The 19,910-nt window shown below is 51.5% G+C and overlaps 2 protein-coding genes across 46 annotated transcripts in view; both read left to right on the top strand.

The window, feature by feature from the left end:
- PKM (pyruvate kinase M1/2) overlaps nucleotides 1–14,523 on the top strand; it is a 33,408-nt gene extending 18,885 nt beyond the window's left edge. For 16 of the 42 annotated variants that reach the window (XM_077939709.1, XM_015142653.3, XM_077939725.1 and 13 more), the window contains 8 exons: nucleotides 2,831–2,962; nucleotides 3,458–3,644; nucleotides 4,369–4,639; nucleotides 5,969–6,119; nucleotides 6,365–6,517; nucleotides 10,044–10,210; nucleotides 12,881–13,062; nucleotides 13,781–14,523. In XM_077939709.1, coding sequence (XP_077795835.1) covers nucleotides 2,831–2,962; nucleotides 3,458–3,644; nucleotides 4,369–4,639; nucleotides 5,969–6,119; nucleotides 6,365–6,517; nucleotides 10,044–10,210; nucleotides 12,881–13,062; nucleotides 13,781–13,887 — 1,350 coding nt within the window. In that variant the 3' untranslated portion in view covers nucleotides 13,888–14,523. Of the gene's footprint in view, nucleotides 1–2,830; nucleotides 2,963–3,457; nucleotides 3,645–4,368; nucleotides 4,640–5,968; nucleotides 6,164–6,300; nucleotides 6,518–10,043; nucleotides 10,780–12,880; nucleotides 13,063–13,780 lie in introns of all 42 variants that reach the window. The other 26 variants (XM_077939714.1, XM_077939723.1, XM_015142654.3 and 23 more) reach the window with 8 other exon arrangements.
- A 1,230-nt stretch (nucleotides 14,524–15,753) lies between these two features.
- The window catches only part of GRAMD2A (GRAM domain containing 2A), a 41,048-nt gene continuing 36,891 nt past the window's right edge, over nucleotides 15,754–19,910 (top strand). For all 4 annotated transcript variants that reach the window (XM_077939687.1, XM_077939688.1, XM_077939686.1 and 1 more), the window contains exon 1: nucleotides 15,754–15,882. In XM_077939687.1, coding sequence (XP_077795813.1) covers nucleotides 15,842–15,882 — 41 coding nt within the window. In that variant the 5' untranslated portion in view covers nucleotides 15,754–15,841. The remainder of the gene's footprint in view (nucleotides 15,883–19,910) is intronic.

Raw genomic sequence — 19,910 nt, 5'->3', positions numbered from 1 at the left:
CACCATTCTCTGCCTCAGGCTCCCGAGTGGCTGGGACTACAGGCGCCTGCCACCAACGCCTAGCTAATTTTGTTTTTGTATTTTTAGTAGAGATTGGGTTTCACCGTGTTAGCCAGGATGGTCTCGATCTCCTGACCTTGTGATCCCCCCTACCTTGGCCTCCCAAAGTGAGAGGATTACAGGCGTGAGCCACTGCGCCCGGCCTGAGTTAAGGATGACTTTTAAACAACCTAAATGTAGCTAAATATAGAGCCTTCTGCAGGACAGCATTGATGGGTGGAACTCTTTACCACATGATAACATCCCAACAAAGCCACAGTTATGGTGGAACTCAGTCCACCTGAGTCTTACCATTATAAGATGATAATAATAGGTAACATTTGTTAAATAATTACCATGTACTTTGTCCTAATACTTAATGTATTCTTTTACTGCTCACATCAACTCTGAAGGAAAGGTACCACATCCCCTTAAAAGAAAACAACTATTTCTATTCTATTCTTTTATTTTTTTTAGAGACAGAATCTCACTCTGTTGCCCAGGCTGGAGTGCAGTGGCACGATCTCGGCTCACTGCAACTTCTGCCTCCTAGGTTCAAGTGGTTCTCTTGCCTCAGCCTCCCGAGTAGCTGGGTCTACAGGTGCGCGCCACCATTCCCAGCTAATTTTTGTATTTTAAGTCAAGATGGGGTTTCAGGCCGGGCGTGGTGGCTCAAGCCTGTAATCCCAGCACTTTGGGAGGCTGAGGCGGGCGGATCACAAGGTCAGGAGATCGAGACCACAGTGAAACCCCGTCTCTACTAAAAATACAAAAAATTAGCCGGGCGCGGTGGCGGGCGCCTGTAGTCCCAGCTACTCAGGAGGCTGAGGCAGGAGAATGGCGGGAACCCGGGAGGCGGAGCTTGCAGTGAGCCGAGATCGCGCCACTGCACTCCAGCCTGGGCAACAGCGTGAGACTCCGTCTCAAAAAAAAAAAAAAAAAAAAAGATGGGGTTTCACCATATTGGCCTGGATGGTCTTGATCTCTTGATGTCATGATCCACCCGCCTCGGCCTCCCGAAGTGTTGGGATTACAGGCGTGAGCCACCGCACCCAGCCTCTATTCAATTCTATTTTGTTCTATTTCTATTACAAGCCAGTAAGCAAGAAAATATCATAATTTATAAGGAACCCTATAAAAAACAAACAAGCCAACGGTCCCTCATTAGGGAGTATGCCTGAATAAGAAGCTGAAGATTTTCAGATACAGGCTTCAGGCAACATTGTCTTTAGAGGCTAAGCTTTGGCTCCAGCTCCCTCCAGCATCCTGTGAATAACAGGCAGGCTTACTTGCAGGTGCCGCTTTCCTGGACAGTGGTGGTTAAAGGACAAGGCCCAGAAAGTGCTGAATTAGGTGCCCTTGTTATCAGCAATGTCATATTGATCACGCTGTCTTAGAGCTCTTTCGACATCTTGGCTCTGCATCTTTTTTTTTTTTTTTTTTTTTTAAATCTTTTTTCTTGAGATAGGGTGTTGCTTTGGATAGTAGGGTATCCAGGCCAGAGTGCAGTGGTATGATCATGGCTCACTGTAGCCTTGACCTCCTAGACATAAGTGATCCTCCCACCTCAGCCTCACAAGTAGCTGGGACCCCATGCACCCACCATCATGCACAGTTAATTTTTGTGTTTTTTGTAGAGATGGGGTTTCGCCATGTTGCCCAGGCTCATCTCAAACTCCTGGGCCCAAGCTGTCCTCCCACCTTAGCCTCCCAAAGTGTTTGGTTTACAGGCATGAGCCACTGTGCTTAGCCTGAGTCCCTCTTTTAAACAAACAAAATGGTAAATGGAAAGGAGGAAAGGCTTAAGAAAAAAGATTGAAGCACAGATTTGTTGCAAGCAAGGAATAATAAAGGGCAGTTCATTTAGAGAAAGGCATATGACCACCTTTCCCCGTCTCCAGTCAGAATCTAGAAAGTGATTGAGGCTGGGCGCAGTGGCTCACCCCTGTAATCCCAGCACTTTTGGGAGGCCAAGGTGGGCGGATCATGAGGTCAGGAGATCGAGACCATCCTGGATAACATGGTGAAACCCAGTCCCTACTAAAAATCCAAAAAATTAGCCAGGCCTGCTGGTGGGCGCCTGCAGTCCCAGACTGAGGCAGGAGAATGGTGTGAACCTGGGAGGCGGAGCTTGCAGTGAGCTGAGATTGTGCCATTGCACTCCAGCCTGGGCGGCACAGTGAGACTGTATTCCCCCAAAAAAAAGTGATTGAGAAAATCAGGTCTGTGTGACCTTAGCAATGAGTTGTTCAGCTTGGGCCACTGTTAGCTTAAGTCAATAACTTCAAGTTTGCGTTGTAGTTGGAATCAATAGAGGAAAAGCTCTCAGCATTACCACATATATCAGAATGTGACATTGATTGCCAGATCAGCCTTATCCAAACACAAGTTCTAGGCTTTTTGCCCTGTTTATCAGCTTTATTTGCTGAGGGTATTTGATGAGTCTTAGGGAAAAAAGAACAGCCCTGGGAACACAGCTGCTTTTATGATGAGACATGTTTGCACCCATACCTTAATGGGTTTTGGTGGCAATATTCTGAAATTTGCCACCAACGTTTCAAAGATTTGCCCTTAGGGTGAATTACTGCTGTAGTAGAAGTGGGTGGAGGCTGAGGAGATTGGATTAAGCAGGTAGAGGAGTTCTCAGTGCATGGATCGTTCTGAGGATGGAGATAGAGCTCTAAGACATCCACAGGCCTTTCCTGAGTGATCAGCTTTGGCTCCTGGGCAGGGAAATTGAGCTGGATCCTAGTGTGGGAGCACGCTTGTCATCTTCCTTCTTTTTCCCCAGTACCACGCGGAGACCATCAAGAATGTGCGCACAGCCACGGAAAGCTTTGCTTCTGACCCCATCCTCTACCGGCCCGTTGCTGTGGCTCTGGACACTAAAGGACCTGAGATCCGAACTGGGCTCATCAAGGGCGTGAGTATTCTGTGGAGAGCGAGGGAAAGACTCAGTAGGCAATATGCCCCAGAGACATGTCCTCCAAAGCGTTGAGATGCCGTGTTTCATCCCAGCACTATGAAGGACTGCAGAGGAGTTGAGGTCTACAAATGAGGGTTTATTCATCACTGTAAACAACGTTGATTTGATTTACTTTGCTAGGAAATGGTACCACAAAGGAACCCTTTTTTTACCCTAAAAACCTAAACTTTAGGCTTTCTAACTTGGGGAACCATCTCTTTGTATCTTTTTCCCCATCATTAAGTAGCATAACTGAAACATTATATTCTATTTTCTTAGATTATTTCTGTGAAGTGTACTGAGTTAGAGAATAAGAGCAAAAAACTGTATTATTTTTAGCGGTGACTTGAGCATTGTTCCCTGGAGGAAAGAGCTTTTCCATTGCTTCTGCGGTGATGCTGCTACTGGTGTCTCCAGTTTGGACTCTGGCTTACTCTCTTGCTTACTCCCTAGAGCGGCACTGCAGAGGTGGAGCTGAAGAAGGGAGCCACTCTCAAAATCACGCTGGATAACGCCTACATGGAAAAGTGTGACGAGAACATCCTATGGCTGGACTACAAGAACATCTGCAAGGTGGTGGAAGTGGGCAGCAAGATCTACGTGGATGATGGGCTTATTTCTCTCCAGGTGAAGCAGAAAGGTACGTATGGGAGCTGGAATCCAATTGTCTAAAACCCATCTTTTGTCTCTAAAGTTCCTTGACACAAGGAAGATGGGAAGGTTGGTTGCCTGGCAGTGAGATTGAGTCTGTGTGTTCTCAGGAATCCCTTTTATAACTCATTTATCCTCAAAGACAGGCTTTAATCCAGCATAGTTACATTCTTCTGGTTCCGGAGAACATAGGAACATATATATATACACACATATATTTCTTTTTTGAGACAGAGTCTCGCTCTGTTGCCCAGGCTGGAGTGCAGTGGCACGATCTTGGCTCACTGCAACCTCTGCCCCCAGGGTTCTAGCGATTCTCCTACCTCAGCCTCCCGAGTAGCTGGGTTTACAGGCACCCGCCACCACGCCTGGCTAGTTTTTTTGTATTTTTAGTAGAGACGGGGTTTCACCATGTTGGCCAGGCTGGTCTCAAACTCCTGACCTCAAGTGATCTGCCTGCCTTGGCCTCCCAAAGTCAAAACAATCTTAATTCTCCTTTTTTATGGGTGTGGAAAGTGAGGTACAGAGAGGTTAAATGGCTTGCCTAGGATTACACAGTTAGTTGTAGTAGGGTTTCAACTCTGGTAAAACAGCTCCAGCACCCATGATGCACCACTTCCCAGCTCACTGTACTTGGGGGAAAGGTGCCTGCTTCCTGTTGAGCTGTGCCCTCGGTGCTCTGCCTCCCCTGCTTACCCCTTTTCAAAACACAGGTGCTGACTTCCTGGTGACGGAGGTGGAAAATGGTGGCTCCTTGGGCAGCAAGAAGGGTGTGAACCTTCCTGGGGCTGCTGTGGACTTGCCTGCTGTGTCGGAAAAGGACATCCAGGATCTGAAGTTTGGGGTCGAGCAGGATGTCGATATGGTGTTTGCGTCGTTCATCCGCAAGGCAGCTGATGTCCATGAAGTTAGGAAGGTCCTGGGAGAGAAGGGAAAGAACATCAAGATAATCAGCAAAATCGAGAATCATGAGGGGGTTCGGAGGCAAGTCCCCATTGTCCCTGCTCCAGTCCCAGCGCAGCTCTCTAAAGGGCATGGTGCATCCTGTGAATATCTGATTCCCATCAGAATGTAGACTCCCAAACCTGTTCCAAACCTGCTGAATCACAATCTCTTAGTAGAGTAGAAGGCATTGTGTGTGTGTGGGTTTTGTTTTTTTGTTTTGTTTTGTTTTGTTTTTAAAAAGCTTCCTAGGTAATTGAGATGCTGGCAGCTTGACATTGTTCCCTGGGCCTGGGGACCAACATTTGAGAGAACAGGGTCACTGCTCATAGTACCAGGGGCCATGATGCTCTGTTCCTGATCAGAAACACTACCAGTGTTTGCTGGAATGTGGGGACCAGGGGGAAAGATGACAGCAGACACTTAAGAAGGGGCTCGTTTTGGCCCTTCCTGGGGAGCCATGTGGAATTTCAGGGGCTGGTGTCCATGCTAAAACATATGGCCTCCTGGTCTTCACTTAGAACGCAGCTGGCTCAGTGATCATGCTAACTCTGGTATGGTCCATTCCACTCTCAGAGTAAGATGTGTGGTTCTTCTCCGGGGTCAGATTGCCTCAACTTAGCTTACCCCCTCCACAGTGCTCATGAGGTGGAGCCCAGTGGGCATGGCCACCATTTTTGGCATCCTGCTAGGAATACAACTTAGCACTACTAAGATGCTAGACCTACGCTTGTGGATTAGGAGTGTGTTTGGGGAGGGTGGGGGAACAACCCTCTGCACCCACTGTAGTGGCCTTACTGTCTTAGCTTTGTGTAGATACCCTCTGTACCAGGCAATTTGGGGCCCTCCCCTTTGCCATCCTGATAAGCTGAACTTGGCGCTAGGCCAGGCAAAGCCACATTCCCTCTTGCCTTCAGCAGGTTGGAGTGGGCCACCTCACAGGGCAGTCTTCAAGTGTCCTTGACTAGATAAGGCCATGGGGCTTTGTGGTGGAAGCAGTCAGCAGGCCTTGGGTTCCCTGTCTTGAAGTGCTGATTGGAGAATGGAGGCCCTAGAGAGACACCTAACATGCATGGGATTTGGAGAGGAGACCTTGGGAATGAGCCCATTTGGATTTGCCCTCTCCCCTTTCTTCTGTCAATGAAGCATCCATATTGGTGTTGAAGCCCAGCAGGCAGAATTGTTGGCCCGCTCTGGGGGACTAAGGTAGCTGGACTGCCTTGCCATCTGTGTGCATCCATGATGATGTCATGGATGTCTGTCCTGGTATGAGGACATCTAAGTTAGGGAATCCCAGGGAAACTTCTTGTCTACCGGCATACTTGTGGCCCCTGTCTGTATAACCTCTCTCCCCCCAACTTTGTCCATCAGGTTTGATGAAATCCTGGAGGCCAGTGATGGGATCATGGTGGCTCGTGGTGATCTAGGCATTGAGATTCCTGCGGAGAAGGTCTTCCTTGCTCAGAAGATGATGATTGGGCGGTGCAACCGAGCTGGGAAGCCTGTCATCTGTGCTACTCAGGCATGTGACCACCCCTCCCCACATTCTCCTGGGCACACTCACATGTGTGTATGGGAAAGCTCTGGAGGCTGTCTGATCTTTTCCCATGGAATTGTCCCATGTAACACACAGATAATCCCCTTCCCCCATGCACCTACACAAAGCCATGCTCTGTGCACCTACTCACTATCCAGAGGATCAGCGTGCTGTCATTTGTCTCTGAAAACAGCCCAAGCCACATCTCACTAATGCTCTGTTCCTCCCAGATGCTGGAGAGCATGATCAAGAAGCCCCGCCCCACCCGGGCTGAAGGCAGTGATGTGGCCAATGCAGTTCTGGATGGAGCCGACTGCATCATGCTGTCTGGAGAAACAGCCAAAGGGGACTATCCTCTGGAGGCTGTGCGCATGCAGCACCTGGTGAGTTCTGGGGCCTGCCCCATCCCCTGGGCTGTGGACTGGGCCTGGGTTGGATGCAAGCTGTGGTGCAGAGCTTTTTAGGTTTCCATATCCTCTTAGGCACAGCCGTTCATTATCCTCCAAGTTACAGCAGCAAGAGGGTGGGGGTGGAGGTGGAGGTGGCTTTTTTTTTTTTTTTTTTAATTCTGTTTTTCATTCCTGCCGACACCCCCACCCCTCCATTTCCTTCTGCTCTGGAAGCATCCTCCTTCACTGGACACCATACAGTTCATTTCACTTCTGACTTCAAGGTGGTGAATCCTTCCCATGGCTTAAGTCCTGGGATACTTCTGCAGTGAAGGGAGGTCTTGTACCTCTTCCTCAGAGTCAGAAGTTTTGAGTACCTTTGCCCTATTCTGAAAAGGGCTCGGGGCTCCTGCTCCCAACTGCCCTCTTCCTTTGGCTTCCAATTCAGTCCCCCGACCCCCACATCCCGCAGACAGGCACTCCCCCAGGGAGCCCCTGTGGACCTGCACTGGAGTCTGTTGCCTGCACTGAGCTGCCTGTGCTGGCCTTGCATGGTGCCTATAGGAGGATTTGCTTTGCTGTGCCATTGGGGTACAGCTGCTGCTCTTACAACAGACCAAAAAGTCAGGTTGAGTGACTGGTGGCAGGGCCACAGATAGAGACAGCAGGGAGGGGGGCTGACCCTGGTGGCCCTGGACTGAGCGTCTGGAGGAGTCGTGGAGGCTCTTTCCCTTCTTTCTCCTCTGAGAGCTCCTTCTTCAGGCTCTTCCAGCTTGTCATGTTGAGTGCCTGGCCACTGCTCAGGGTTGGAGACTCAGTCCCTTTGCCCTGTCTGTTCCAGCTCTGGAGCTAACTTGGGGATCCCTGATCAGGGTTACATATGTTTGGTAAAATGAGTGCTGGAAATTAACTTTCTCCCAGTAGTCTTAGGTCAGGCTCAGTGAACTTCAACTTTATCCAGATATGGTTTTTCTTCAGCCATTCTATTCCCTTTCTAGCCAGTGAAAGACCCGCTGCCCTTTGACCTCAGCCCCTCCAAGCCCCCAAGTTTAAAACGCCACCCCCCGCCACCAAAAAAAAAAAAACAACTAGAACACCCACCTCGTCTGGGCATCTTCCTTTCCTTTTTCACTATGTGTCCTGTTACTGGGCTTAAACAGCTTTCAGAGAAGAGATGTCATTTCTATTAAATGCTCTTTCAGTAGCGAACTGAGTTCAGACTTGACTAAGGATATTTTCTGGGCTGTCATCAGCATCCTTAGTGGGTTTCCCCATATTGGAATTGGTAGAGGCCGGGGACGGTGGCTCACACCTGTAATCTCAGTACTTTGGGAGGCCAAGGTAGGCGGATCGCTTGAGCTCAGAAGACCAGCCTAGGCAACATGGCGAAACCCTATCTCTACTAAAAATTCAAAAGTTAGCTAGCTGGGCGTGGTGATACACTTCTGTAGTCCCAGCTACTTGGAGAGGGGGTGGTGCTGGGGCAGCAGGATCACTGAACCCAGGAGGTTGAGGTTGCAGTGAGCCAAGATGGTACCAGCCTAGGTGACAAAGTGACACCCTCTCTCAAAAAAGAAACCAAACAATCATAAAAAAAGGAAACACAAAAAATCAGTAGAGAGTGATTTCTCTCCCAGGCCCACTTAACGTAGCCTGGGCCTGGCTGACACCTCACCGTTTGTGCGATGTGATTGCTGTTCTGATGCTGAGATCCTCTTGGCGCAGTCTCACAATTGCCCCATGGTAGGAAGGTGTCCCAGAGACAGTGCACCTTCAACCAGTCACCACTAAAGTGACTGCCTTTCTGGGTCTCTCCACACGTCCCCTCTGTCTAATTCCCTTACTTAATTGTGTAACTTCATGGCCTCAAAGGTGGGACAGAGGCTGATCTTGACTTAGATTTACTGAACCATGAAATCACTGCATAGAATGTGGAGACTTGAATGTGTCTTTTGGCAAGTCATTTAACTTCTCAAGACCTTATCTGTAAAATGGATTAGATATGTTTAATTATAGCCTTAGCATTAAATATTCATTGCTCTTATTATTAAGTGTCTGATAAGTCTCTGTGTATATGGATGTAATCTTCCTAACTCCCATTACCTCCATTTATAGCCGAGGGTTATATGGCCAATAAAGCCTGGGTTTGAATCTAGGTCTGCTGACTCCAAAGCCAGTCTTCTCTCCTGCAACATCACGCTCTTAGGTCTAGCAGGAGATGAGAACAGGTCTCCATTTGGAGCCTGTCAGTGGGGTCGGAGACTAAGAATCAGGCTCAGCTTCTAAATTTCATGTCCTTTCCTCCATACCCTAGTGTTTCCTATGAACAGACAGATACCTTAGAGCTGCAAGGCTTGGATTGCATGGCAGTGCTCAGAAGATAAGTTACAGGTCTGGGCCAGGCTGTAGCTGCCCCTCCAGGTGGCTAGACCTTTCCTTTCTGTGTCACCAGTTAACACTGGCCAACAGTTCCTTCCCTTCACTGTTGATTGCTTTCTCTGTGTCTAACTGATGCAGTTAATGACGCATAACTAAGAGCAGTAGCAGGTATGGCTCTGTTTCGTGTTCCTGTTCCCTGTCCTCTGGGTTGCATGCATTCCATTCTGATAAAAAGAATACCTTTAACCTAGTACATCCTGCCACACATCTGCTTCTACTGTGAAATTCATGAGGGGCTATTACCGATTCCTCCCTCACCCATCATTTACTTAGATGCTGGTGATTGCATTATAATCCTCTAAAGCTTACATTGTCTTTCTGATTCTTGGTCTTATCTGAGCAAGTGATCTGTAAATAACTCAGTGGCTTTCTCATGACTGTTTTAATCATTAGATTTTAATCAAGTGTCTTATTAAACATATCTGCATGCTTCCACAGACATCTGTCTCTTCACATGGCTGTTCAGTGTGTCTCTCACGAGTTAGCCCAAGTTTTCTGTTCTCCTGCTTCAAACTCAGTTGAGCTGCCTTGCTTTGGCTTGGATCCCAGCTTTCCAGCGCTGCTCAATCTGTTTCCATGGCAGGCCATTGGAAAGGCTCAGTGCATCCCTGTGCCTGAAGCCAAGTGAGCGCTCACTGCGTGCATGCATGGAGGCTGGGCAGGAGTCTGCCTAACCAGACAGCCATGTGAGGAGGGAGGGCCTGTTCCTTTCTGTAAGCTATGTCGTGAGGCAGCGTGATCAAGTCCTCTGCCAGGGAGTGGTGTGGGCCCAGCCTGGGCATGTTTTCATGCCAGAGTGCTAGAGCCTACTGCCAGATTGTCTCCCTCCATCCCCAATCAAATCCTTCCAGAACGGAAGAGCCAATTTCCCCTGTGTTGGAGGGGAAGTGGCAGCACCTCCTGAAGCAGTTGGACTTTCATCACCCTACCTCCGCATCTGCCTGAAGGACAGATTTAGCCAATTAACCTAAGGTTACCTTCCTCTCTGATTAATTCCCCATTCTGTCTTCCCATGTGTTGTGTCTTGTTTTTTTCCTCCTCCTTCCCTCTTCCTTTTCCCCTCTTCCCCTAAACCTTACAGATAGCTCGTGAGGCTGAGGCAGCCATGTTCCACCGCAAGCTGTTTGAAGAACTTGTGCGAGCCTCAAGTCACTCCACAGACCTCATGGAAGCCATGGCCATGGGCAGCGTGGAGGCTTCTTATAAGTGTTTAGCAGCAGCTTTGATAGTTCTGACGGAGTCTGGCAGGTAGGGCCCTAAGGGCAGGTAACACTGCTAGGATAACCAGCCTCTTGCTTCAGCTGTTCCAGGAGAAGACAGCCAGGCCCAACCTGGCACCTGGGCACAGAGCCTCTTCTTGTCTATAGGAACACCGCCAGGGAGGTCATGGCAGGGCAGGACCAAAGGGTCCTGTGGCTCAGTAGGCACAGCAGATGTCACAGGCACTTGGTGAAGGACTGGTTTCTGTGGAGTCTTGAAATTGGCTCAGCTCAGCATCTCCAGTGACTGGGCTACTCTTGGCCTTTGTCCCTAGGAACATGTTCCTCACCAGCTGTCCGGGTGACTCTTCCCCTCCCTCTCCTTCTGTGACAAAGCTCTGACAAAGCTCTGTCCCCCTCTCGTCCCTCTGGACGGATGTTGCTCCCCTAGATTGCCCGTGAGGCAGAGGCCGCCATCTACCACTTGCAATTATTTGAGGAACTCCGCCGCCTGGCGCCCATTACCAGCGACCCCACAGAAGCCACCGCCGTGGGTGCCGTGGAGGCCTCCTTCAAGTGCTGCAGTGGGGCCATAATCGTCCTCACCAAGTCTGGCAGGTAGGAGGTGGCAGCGGCTCCCTGGGATGCCCCGCTCAGTGGCACCTCTCCTTGGGGGTCCTGGGAGCAGTGCATTGAACAATGCTCAGGTGGCACTGAGCCAAGGTAAGACCCCTCTGCCTGCCACCTTGGGCCTGCAGAGAAGGATTGAGCAGAGCCCCTTCCCTGGGCCCAGAGGACTCTAGGCAGCACACATAAGGAATGTCAGAACATTTGGATCAAAAGCAAGTTTATGCTGGAGATTTATTACATAATAGTGCACAGGCTGACTACAAATGGTTATTTGATATTGAAAATTTAGTAGCCAGGCGCTGTGGCTCACTCCTGTAGGCCGGGCGCGGTGACTTGTGCCTGTAATCCCAGCATTTTGGGAGGCCGAGGTGGGCGGATCACGAGGTCAGGAGATTGAGACCATCCTGGCTAACACGGTGAAACCCCGTCTCTACTAACAATACAAAAAATTAGCTGGGCATGGCGGCGGGCGCCTGTAGTCCCAGCTACTCTGGAGGCTGAGGCAGGAGAATGGCGTGAACCCAGGAGGTGGAGCTTGCAGTGAGCCGAGATCGCACCACTGCACTCCAGCCTGGGCGACAGAGTGAGATTCCGTCTCAAAAAAAAAAAAAAATTTAGTCCTCTAAAATAGTAAAAGATAACCACTTTTGCTTATTCCAGTTACTATGTGCTCTTTAAAAATTTCAGTTGGGAAAATGAATTTATTTAAATGCTGTTTACTGTGCCTCCATTTGGCGCACTAGTCCCTGCTGTTTTCGAGCCCTAAAGACAAATTGGTTTCCAGCTCAGGAGAGGTTGCTGTGCTATCTTGGCTGACATTCTGTGGGGCCAGGCAGCCAGGCTGAGGACTGTGTGGCCTATGCTGAGCCTCCAACTTGGGATCCCTTCCTTAGCCCAGGACATTGAGTTAATGTCCTTCACTCTCCTAGTTAGGGATTATGCTCCTTGTCCCTGCCCACAGGGCAGCGAGGGTTTCCTGGAGAAGAGCAAACAGGCAGTGCCCATGCACTGAGGAGCAGCAGGTGGGCATGGGCAGCCCAGAGAACCAGGACACAAGCTCTGTGCAGATGCCCTCAGCAGAGGGCTGCAGCCTCCCACTCTTGGCTGAACAGCTTCAACCAGTAGGGTTGACCTTTCTTAAAAGGTCCAGTTCTTGCTGTTTGGCTATTTTAAGCTCTAGTCTTCTGGGGTTTCACTCAGCTGGTCCTAGCTTCAGCAGTTGCTTCCCTCTGATGGCCTTGCATATAGGCCAAGCGTGAAGTGCAGGGACTTCTCTGCTATGATATGGCTTAAGTTTCCCTGACACCTGTTGAGTGTCCTCATAACTTCCCTTCTGGTGCCCCTCCCCAGCTCCTGAGACACAGCTGCACCTACAAGTGTGCAGTGTCAGTGTTCAAGAAAGCGCCTGGCACAGGGGCTTCAGAAGGGTCCCCTGCCTTCCAAAGGAGCTTTGGCAGGCAGAGCTGCTCCTGCACCAACACTCCCATTTCCTGTTCTTGCCTGCTGAGTAGCACTTAGATTTCTAAGCCTCACCTAGATACTCAGATTTGACTCTGGGCCTTTATAGCCCAGTTGCTGGACTGTTTCAGGAGCCAGGGGCCATGTGGGACAGGGAAGAGGGCACAAAAGTAGAGAAGCCTGATGTTGATTCCCATGGGGCTGGTCAGTTCTGCTACTGCTCTACATGCTACTTGGCTTGTAGGTGTCACCGGCAGCGAGAGGAATGGGTGCTGGTGACACTGGGCCAGGGCTGCCTGTCTGTGTCAGAGTGTAGGAGGGGTTCTGCCAACCATGGGCTGTGTGAGATAAGTGGGTGAGGCTGACCTTGGGTCAAGATAATCCTGGGTCAGGATAATCCTGGGCCCTTGGCCTGTGGAGTGGGGGTAGAGGGCAGATGGTAGCCTAGCCTGCTATGGAGGATATAGGATGAGGGGCTGCCCTAGCCTTGGGAGGGGTCCTAGGGAGCAGATGTTGAAGAGGCCAGAGCCATCAGTGAGCTGGGTGAGAGGATGAGCTGTTTGAATACCCTGAGGTACTTCCTGGGGCCTTGTGTAATGGTCTCTTCTGTATGTCCCCCATCCCATCTCAGGTCTGCTCATCAGGTGGCCAGATACCGCCCACGTGCCCCCATCATTGCTGTGACCCGGAATCCCCAGACAGCTCGTCAGGCCCACCTGTACCGTGGCATCTTCCCTGTGCTGTGCAAGGACCCAGTCCAGGAGGCCTGGGCTGAGGACGTGGACCTCCGGGTGAACTTTGCCATGAATGTTGGTACGTGGCTGGAGCAGGGGCTAGAGCCTAGAGGGGTTTGGGGATGCTTGAGCATTGGCTTCTGTGGGACCCTGAAAGTTTGGGGAATAGAAAGGGAAACATAGAGGGGCAAAAGGCCCAGCTGACTGTTCTCTCCCTCATTGGGAATGTTCTTTCTGAATCTGTCATTCCCGGAAGTCCTAAGCTGAGCCCAGGAGAGAAAAGGGTCCTTTGAGTTGTAGGGTTGAGCAGTTCCTTTCCTCTTCTCTTCTAGTCTGGGACTCAAAGCAAAATTGTCCATTCTTTGGCATCTGCTCATTACTGAGGGTTTTGTTTTTGTTTTTGTTTTTTAAATAAAATTGGCTACAGCTCCTGTGCTGTGGGGTGGCATACACAGATTATGTACTGATGTGGCCATTGTCCCTGTATAAGGTAGGGTATCACCAGATGACAGGAAGCAGCTAGCTCTTGACCCTGGGCAAGGCTTTGCACCCTCTGGAGGATGAAGTGAAAGATGTCCAAAGGTCCCTGCCAACCCTGCCAACCCTGCCATCTGAGTGATAAGGACATTTCAGGGCCTCCCTCCTGTTTGCCTGGGCTGTAAGTTTGGTGCCACCTTGTGGTGTGAGGAAGTAGTGGTCAGCCAGCCTAGTTCAGTGCTCAGGCTATGGGGCAGCTGCCCAGGTGCACACCTGCCTGGCTTGGCTTTTACTTACCAATCTCCCTTCTCTTCCTCCAGGCAAGGCCAGAGGCTTCTTCAAGAAGGGAGATGTGGTCATTGTGCTGACCGGATGGCGCCCTGGCTCCGGCTTCACCAACACCATGCGTGTTGTTCCTGTGCCGTGATGAACCTGAGAGCCCTTCCTCCAGCCCCTGTCCCACCCCCTTCCCCCAACCCATCCATTAGGCCAGCAACGCTTGTAGAACTCACTCTGGGCTGTAATGTGGCACTGGTGGGCTGGGACACCAGGGAAGAAGATTAGTGCCTCGCTGAAACATGGCTGTGTTTGCAGCCTGCTCTAGTGGGACAGCCCAGAGCCTGGCTGCCCATCATGTGGCCCCACCCAATCAAGGGAAGAAGGAGGAATGCTGGACTGGAGGCCCCTGGAGCCAGATGGCAAGAGGGTGACAGCTTTCTTTCCTGTGTATACTCCGTCCAGTTCCTTGAGAAAAAATGGATGCCCAGAGGACTCCCAACCCTGGCCTGGGGTCAGGAAACAGCTAGAGAGTTAGGGGCCTTAGGGCAAGGGGCTGTTGTTCCCTTGAAGCTGACTCTGGCCCTGGCCCTTACTTGCTTCCCCAGCCCCCTGGGCCTCCCCAGTTCGCACCTGTCCCCGCCCTCCACTCAGCTGTCCTGCAGCAAACACTCCACCCTCCACCCTCCACCTTCCATTTTCCCCCACTACTGCAGCGACTACTGCAGCGCCTCCAGGCCTGTTGCTATAGAGCCTACCTGTATGTCAATAAACAACAGCTGAAGCACCTGTTTCTTCTCTTTTCTGCTGGGGAGGGGGAGGTGGTTGAACCCTGGCCTCTGAGCAGGCTGGGAATGGCTGCAGCCTCATGCCCTGCAGTGGAGGTATGGTGGTGTTACCTGCCATCCTGCCCACCTCCTGGTGCAGAGGCGCTGGGAAAGCAGTAGCTGATTATCTTAGGGTTACAGGTTGCCCCCTTCAGTGCTGCGGGGAGACCTTAATGGCTTATGTGAACCAAAGATGGGAAAGAGCAGGGACAAGGCCTCCTCCCTCCCATTCTGGTAGGTAAATTTAAATAGCAAAGTGGCCCTGGCGGTGGTTCTTCCACTTTGGTCTCCCTGCAATAGCATATCCCTTATGGGGGCTGTAGGACAAGTCAGCTCTGGGCGCCTGAGACTGGGTTCTGCTCCCAGGTCCTCAGTTGTGGACCTAGGCTCCCCTTGTGACCCCTCCTGTTTGCTGGTGCTCTCCCACCGTGATGCCGTAGTGCCAAGGGGTTGGGGGAGAGAGTTGGAAATGGGACCAAATCTGGCCTGCGCCTTTTCCCTCTCCTGATCACACTCCCAAGGACCAAGTGACCTGGTGGGGATGGAAGAGGAAAGGGCCTGCAGGCCAGGCAAGTTGGGGAATAGGACCTGTGGGCCCATTATCACTGCTCAATTCAGCCCAGCTCATTGTCACACACTGAGCTGTGCCTCTGCTTCCCTGCCTTTGATTTGTGTCCACCTTCATCCCCTTCGCAGCCTCCTCCAAAAGTGCATTTCCTTAGAGACTGCAATGTTAACTCCAGCAAGAGTGCGTGGGAGCATCCTGGCTCCCGGGCTCGTGGTGGTGACTTGGCTGTCAGACCGTGGTGTTCAATATCCCCTTTGGTGTTCCCCACTCATGGTAAAATTGAAACTTACCCTGGAGCTCGATGTTGGGAAGGGTTAGGTTGGAGAGGGGCCGGAATCGGTTCCTGCAGAGGGACCCAAACTCCAAGACTAGGAGGACAGAAGCGTCCAGAGGGGACACAATACCCTCGACGTGAGGGACAGGAGGTACCGCGCCAGGCCCTGGCCTCCGGGACCTTCCAGTCCTGGACCTTCCAGTCTCGGGGACCGAGCGCTAGGATCTGCTCAGAGCTTGGGGCCCCACCTGAGGAAGGTGGGGAAGGAGGGAAGCTGGGGAAGCTGGGGAAGGAGAGGGAGGAACGACCAATGGGCTGGGCCCGGCCCGCGCGACCCGCCAATGGGCGGGCGGGGCGGGCTCTCGACGGGGCGGGCGGGGTCTGGCGGGCGCTGGGTCAGGGCGCGCGGTCAGGGCCGCTGGGTGCAGGCGTCGCGATGACCGCTCTGAGCCGGAGCGAGGCCGCCGAGGCGGGCAGGTAAGGGGTTGCGGCCCAGGGGCCGGTCTCGGGGTTCTGGAGGCCGCCGCGAGGGGCTGCTGCCGCGCGGGGCAGGACGGCTCCTGGGGCTGCGGCAACTCGGCGCGTTCTGCCCACGGGGCAGGCACTTCCCGGCCGCCGGAATGCGGGCTCCGGGCCAGAGCTGCGCCGCGCGCCCAGGCACCTCCAGGGGCCCGCGAGGTGTTCGCACCAGGACCGGGTGTCCTGCTGCGACCTGGGGGATAAGGGACGGTCCCGGCGGCATCCGGGCAGGGAAAGGCACCCTCCTCGCGACGCCCCGCATGGCCCATCTCTGCCTCACCACTCTTCATCCTTTCATTTATTCATTCATCATTCGTTCCCCGCGATATCGACTTCCAGTCCTGATTGTCCCCGACCCAAAGGTTGACTTTCCCTGCGGCCCCTGGAGGGCCAGACTCTTTCCTCTCGCCGCCGAATCCGCACTTGTAGCGGCCCGCGGCTGCGGGGAGGCAGCTCGGAGCTGTCTCAGCACGACGCAGCCTCCCCCGGGCGCCAGGCCCATCCCGGTCGGGCGGGCTGGGGCCGGTCTCCTGGCCTCGAGACCTGGTCCAAAGTCGCCTTGGGAGGAAGGGATAAAGAGGCAGGGCAGACAGGAGATGGCGCTGCACACATAACATCCAGAATTGTGGTTTCTGCTCCTTGAGGTCTTGGGGTTCTAGGGGTGACACTATTTGGGGGAACCTGTCAGTTCCTGCCCCGGTCCAGGTTCCAAGCCGCACAGCCTGAGGTCAGGTAGAGCCTGGCATCCTCAGCCAGCTAGCACTGGAGCAGGTAGGGTGAATGTGTGAGCCTTGTGTCCAAATCAGCCCGAGACACACAGGGGTGTGGACCCCAGCGGGGGTCCCTCTGCCGTATCCTCAGAGGGACTGGTGGGGCTCCACCGCGCTGTCATTTGTGTCTCTGCTCTGCTTGCCGCCCCACTCACTAGGCTTGATTGTTTCAAGGTGCCCCTCCTTGCAGGGGGCCAGGCTCCTAGGGAACGAGAGAGGGTGCCCTGGCAACCTGATGTCTTCACCCCATGTCCACCTGTAGCCGGCTCTAAAGTCTGGCTCCTTTCAGAGCAAAGACTTATGGCCTTGCTAGGAGAGGTAGAATAAAGGGTGTCCATCCCATTCTTCAGTGAGGAGTCAGTGTGCCCCTCCTTTTTTCTTTTTCTTTTCTTTTTTTTTTTTTTTTTTTTGAGACAGAGTCTCACTCTGTCACCCAGGCTGGAGTGCTGTGGTGCAATCTTGGCTCACTGCAACCTCTGCCTCCCAGGTTCAAGTGATCCTCCTGCCTCAGCCTCCCGAGTAGCTGGGATTACAGGCATCCACCACCATGCCCAGCTAATTTTTGTATTTTTAGTAGAGATGGGGTTTCACCATGTTGGCCAGGCTGGTCTTGAACTCCTGACCTCATGTGATCCACCCACCTCAGCCTCCCAAAGTGCTAGGATTATAGGGAATACGGTGTGAGCCACCGTGCCTGGCCCCCTCCATAGTCTTCTGATCAGGCTGGCTGGAGACCATGCTGCAGACACTTAGGTTTAAGTTTTAGTTTGGCAGGCATTGAGTGGGCACCTCTGGGGCAAATGGGCAGGTCCAGAGGGGAAAGCTGACAGAGGCCCCACCGAGCTTCCAGGAGAGTTTAGGCTGGGGCCAAATAGAAGTTCTCCTTCCCAACTTCCCCTTGGGAGAATTTTCTGAATAGCCTGGAGAGGGTAGCTCAAACTCCATCTGTGCCTTGATGTTGCTGGCTGCTTTCAAATTTCTTTCTTTTGTTTTGAGATGGAGTTTTGCTCTTGTTACCCAGGCTGGAGTGCAATGGCGTGATCTCGGCTCACTACAAACTCCGCCTCCCAGGTTCAAGTGATTCTCCTGCGTCAGCCTCCTGAGTAGCTGGGATTACAGGCATGCACTACCACCCCTGGCTAATTTTGTATTTTTTAGTAGAGACAGGGTTTTTCCATGTTGCTCAGGCTGGTCTCCAACCCTCGACCTCAGGTGATCTGCCTGCCTTGGCCTCTCAAAGTGCTGGGATTACAGGTGTGAGCCACCGCACCTGGCCTCAAATTTCTAAATTTAGCAAGTCCCCAAAGCTTCGGCACAGACCAGAGAGACTTGCATTGCTAATTCATCCACCTAGGGTGCTCCTGTGATCCCCTGAGGTTGAGGTCAGCAGTACCCAAGGTAGGTTGCTGCCAACTGGCCTCTTGGAAGCTCTCCCATGAGCTGCTGAGCTGTTAGTGCCTCCTGGGGGGCTCCACCCTGCCCCTAACCTGCTTAGGGTCGCTCTGGTCCTTGCCTGCCACGGACCATGTTTATCAGCTGGAGGGAAGAGCCTTACTCAGAATCAGAAGTGAGTTCTAAGCCTCAGGCTGTTCCTGTTTTGCTGCGACTTGGGACAAATCACTTCCGCTTTCTGGGCCTGCTTTATACCATAAGGTAAGGAGATTGGACTGTACGTTCCCTAAAGGCCTTCTGCATGCAGTTATCCAGTGATTATGCTAACTAGAGACTTCTAGCAACTTCCGGGGAAGTTTGTCTACACTCAGGCTACAGTATTTTTCAGCAAACGTGATTGGACAAGTGGGCCTGTGCCTTATATTTTGGTGGAGTGAAAAAATTTGAGCCAGTGAAGCCAAATCCTTATAGCAAGCAGCATGCAGCATACCTGGCTCTTTGCTGATTGCAAATAGGCATTTAAAATATGAATTTGAGCCAGGCACATTGGCTCACACCTCTAATCCCAACGCTTTGGGAGGCCGAGGAGGGTGGATCATCTGAGGTTAGGAGTTCAAGACCAGCCTGAACATGGTGAAACCTCATCTCTACTAAAAATACAAAAATTAGCCAGGTGTGGTGGTGCATGCCTGTAATCCCAGCTACCTGGGAGGTTGACGCTGGAGAATCTCTGGAACCTGGGAGGCAGAGGCTGTAGTGAGCTGAGATCACACCACTGCATTCCAGCCTGGGCGACAGAGTAAGACTCTGTCTCCAAAAAAAAAAAAAAAAAAAAATATATATATATATATATATATATATATATATATATATATATATATATGATAAAGAAAAATAAAATATGAATTTGGAATCAGAAGTCCCCATTACTTCCAACTAAAGTGGCATCATAGGTATTTCCTAAGTTTTAAGTTCTGGATAAAAACTCCACCAGTGTCTATGATCTCCACCATGAACTCTGTTAAGGAACCTTCACTTTTGTGTATTCCCGCTCTTTTCTCTCCATTTCTCTGTCTTCTGCATAAGCATGCCCTCTTGCTAAGTAATTCAAGCATAAGGACTTGGAATACTAAAATCACAAGCTTAGGAGAAAGAATAAAATAAAACTGTTATTTTCCCAAAACAAAAATTTCCCTCCAACTTCCTTCCCAGTTTCGGAAGATGTTTCATTTCCTTTCATAATTTCTCCTTTGCTGTGGCTACCCATGGAAAGCCCTTGAAGTCAAGAACGGTATAGCGTTCCACTCTGATATCTGGTGTGAGCCTGAACACCAGAAAATAATTTTTCTCCCTTCCAGGAAAGTGAAAATCATTTCCCGCAATTCTGCAGCCATCTCTGATGCAAGTATGAGTTTCAAATGAGGTTGGCCTTGGCCACTGCGCTGCTATTCACCTGGACTTCAGGATATCAGTCTGTCACCACCTGTCATCACCAACCTTTGAAGCTTTAATTCCCCAGCTATTTGCTGATGTAGGAAAGGAAGGAGAAGGGGGAGGGCAGAAACCCCTGGGAATGGAGCTTCCTGTGTAATTAAGAAGTAACAAGCTCCCCAAGGTGCACCTGCCTGCTCCGGGACAGATTCCGAAAGGCAGGCATTGTCCTCAGGGATATAAGCCACTGTAGGAGAAAGTGATTCCTCACCCCTCCTTCCCATGACTATACATTTTTATTAGTTTAGAAATGCACAAGCCGGGCGTGGTGGCTCACGCTTGTAATCTCAGTACTTTGGGGGGCTGAGGCGAGTGGATCACCTGAGGTCAGGA

This window comes from Macaca mulatta, chromosome 7 (assembly GCF_049350105.2).
Source record: "Macaca mulatta isolate MMU2019108-1 chromosome 7, T2T-MMU8v2.0, whole genome shotgun sequence".
NCBI classification, from domain to species: domain Eukaryota; kingdom Metazoa; phylum Chordata; class Mammalia; order Primates; family Cercopithecidae; genus Macaca; species Macaca mulatta.
Note: the sequence above shows the minus strand (reverse complement) of the source record. Positions and strands in the feature narration are given on the sequence as shown.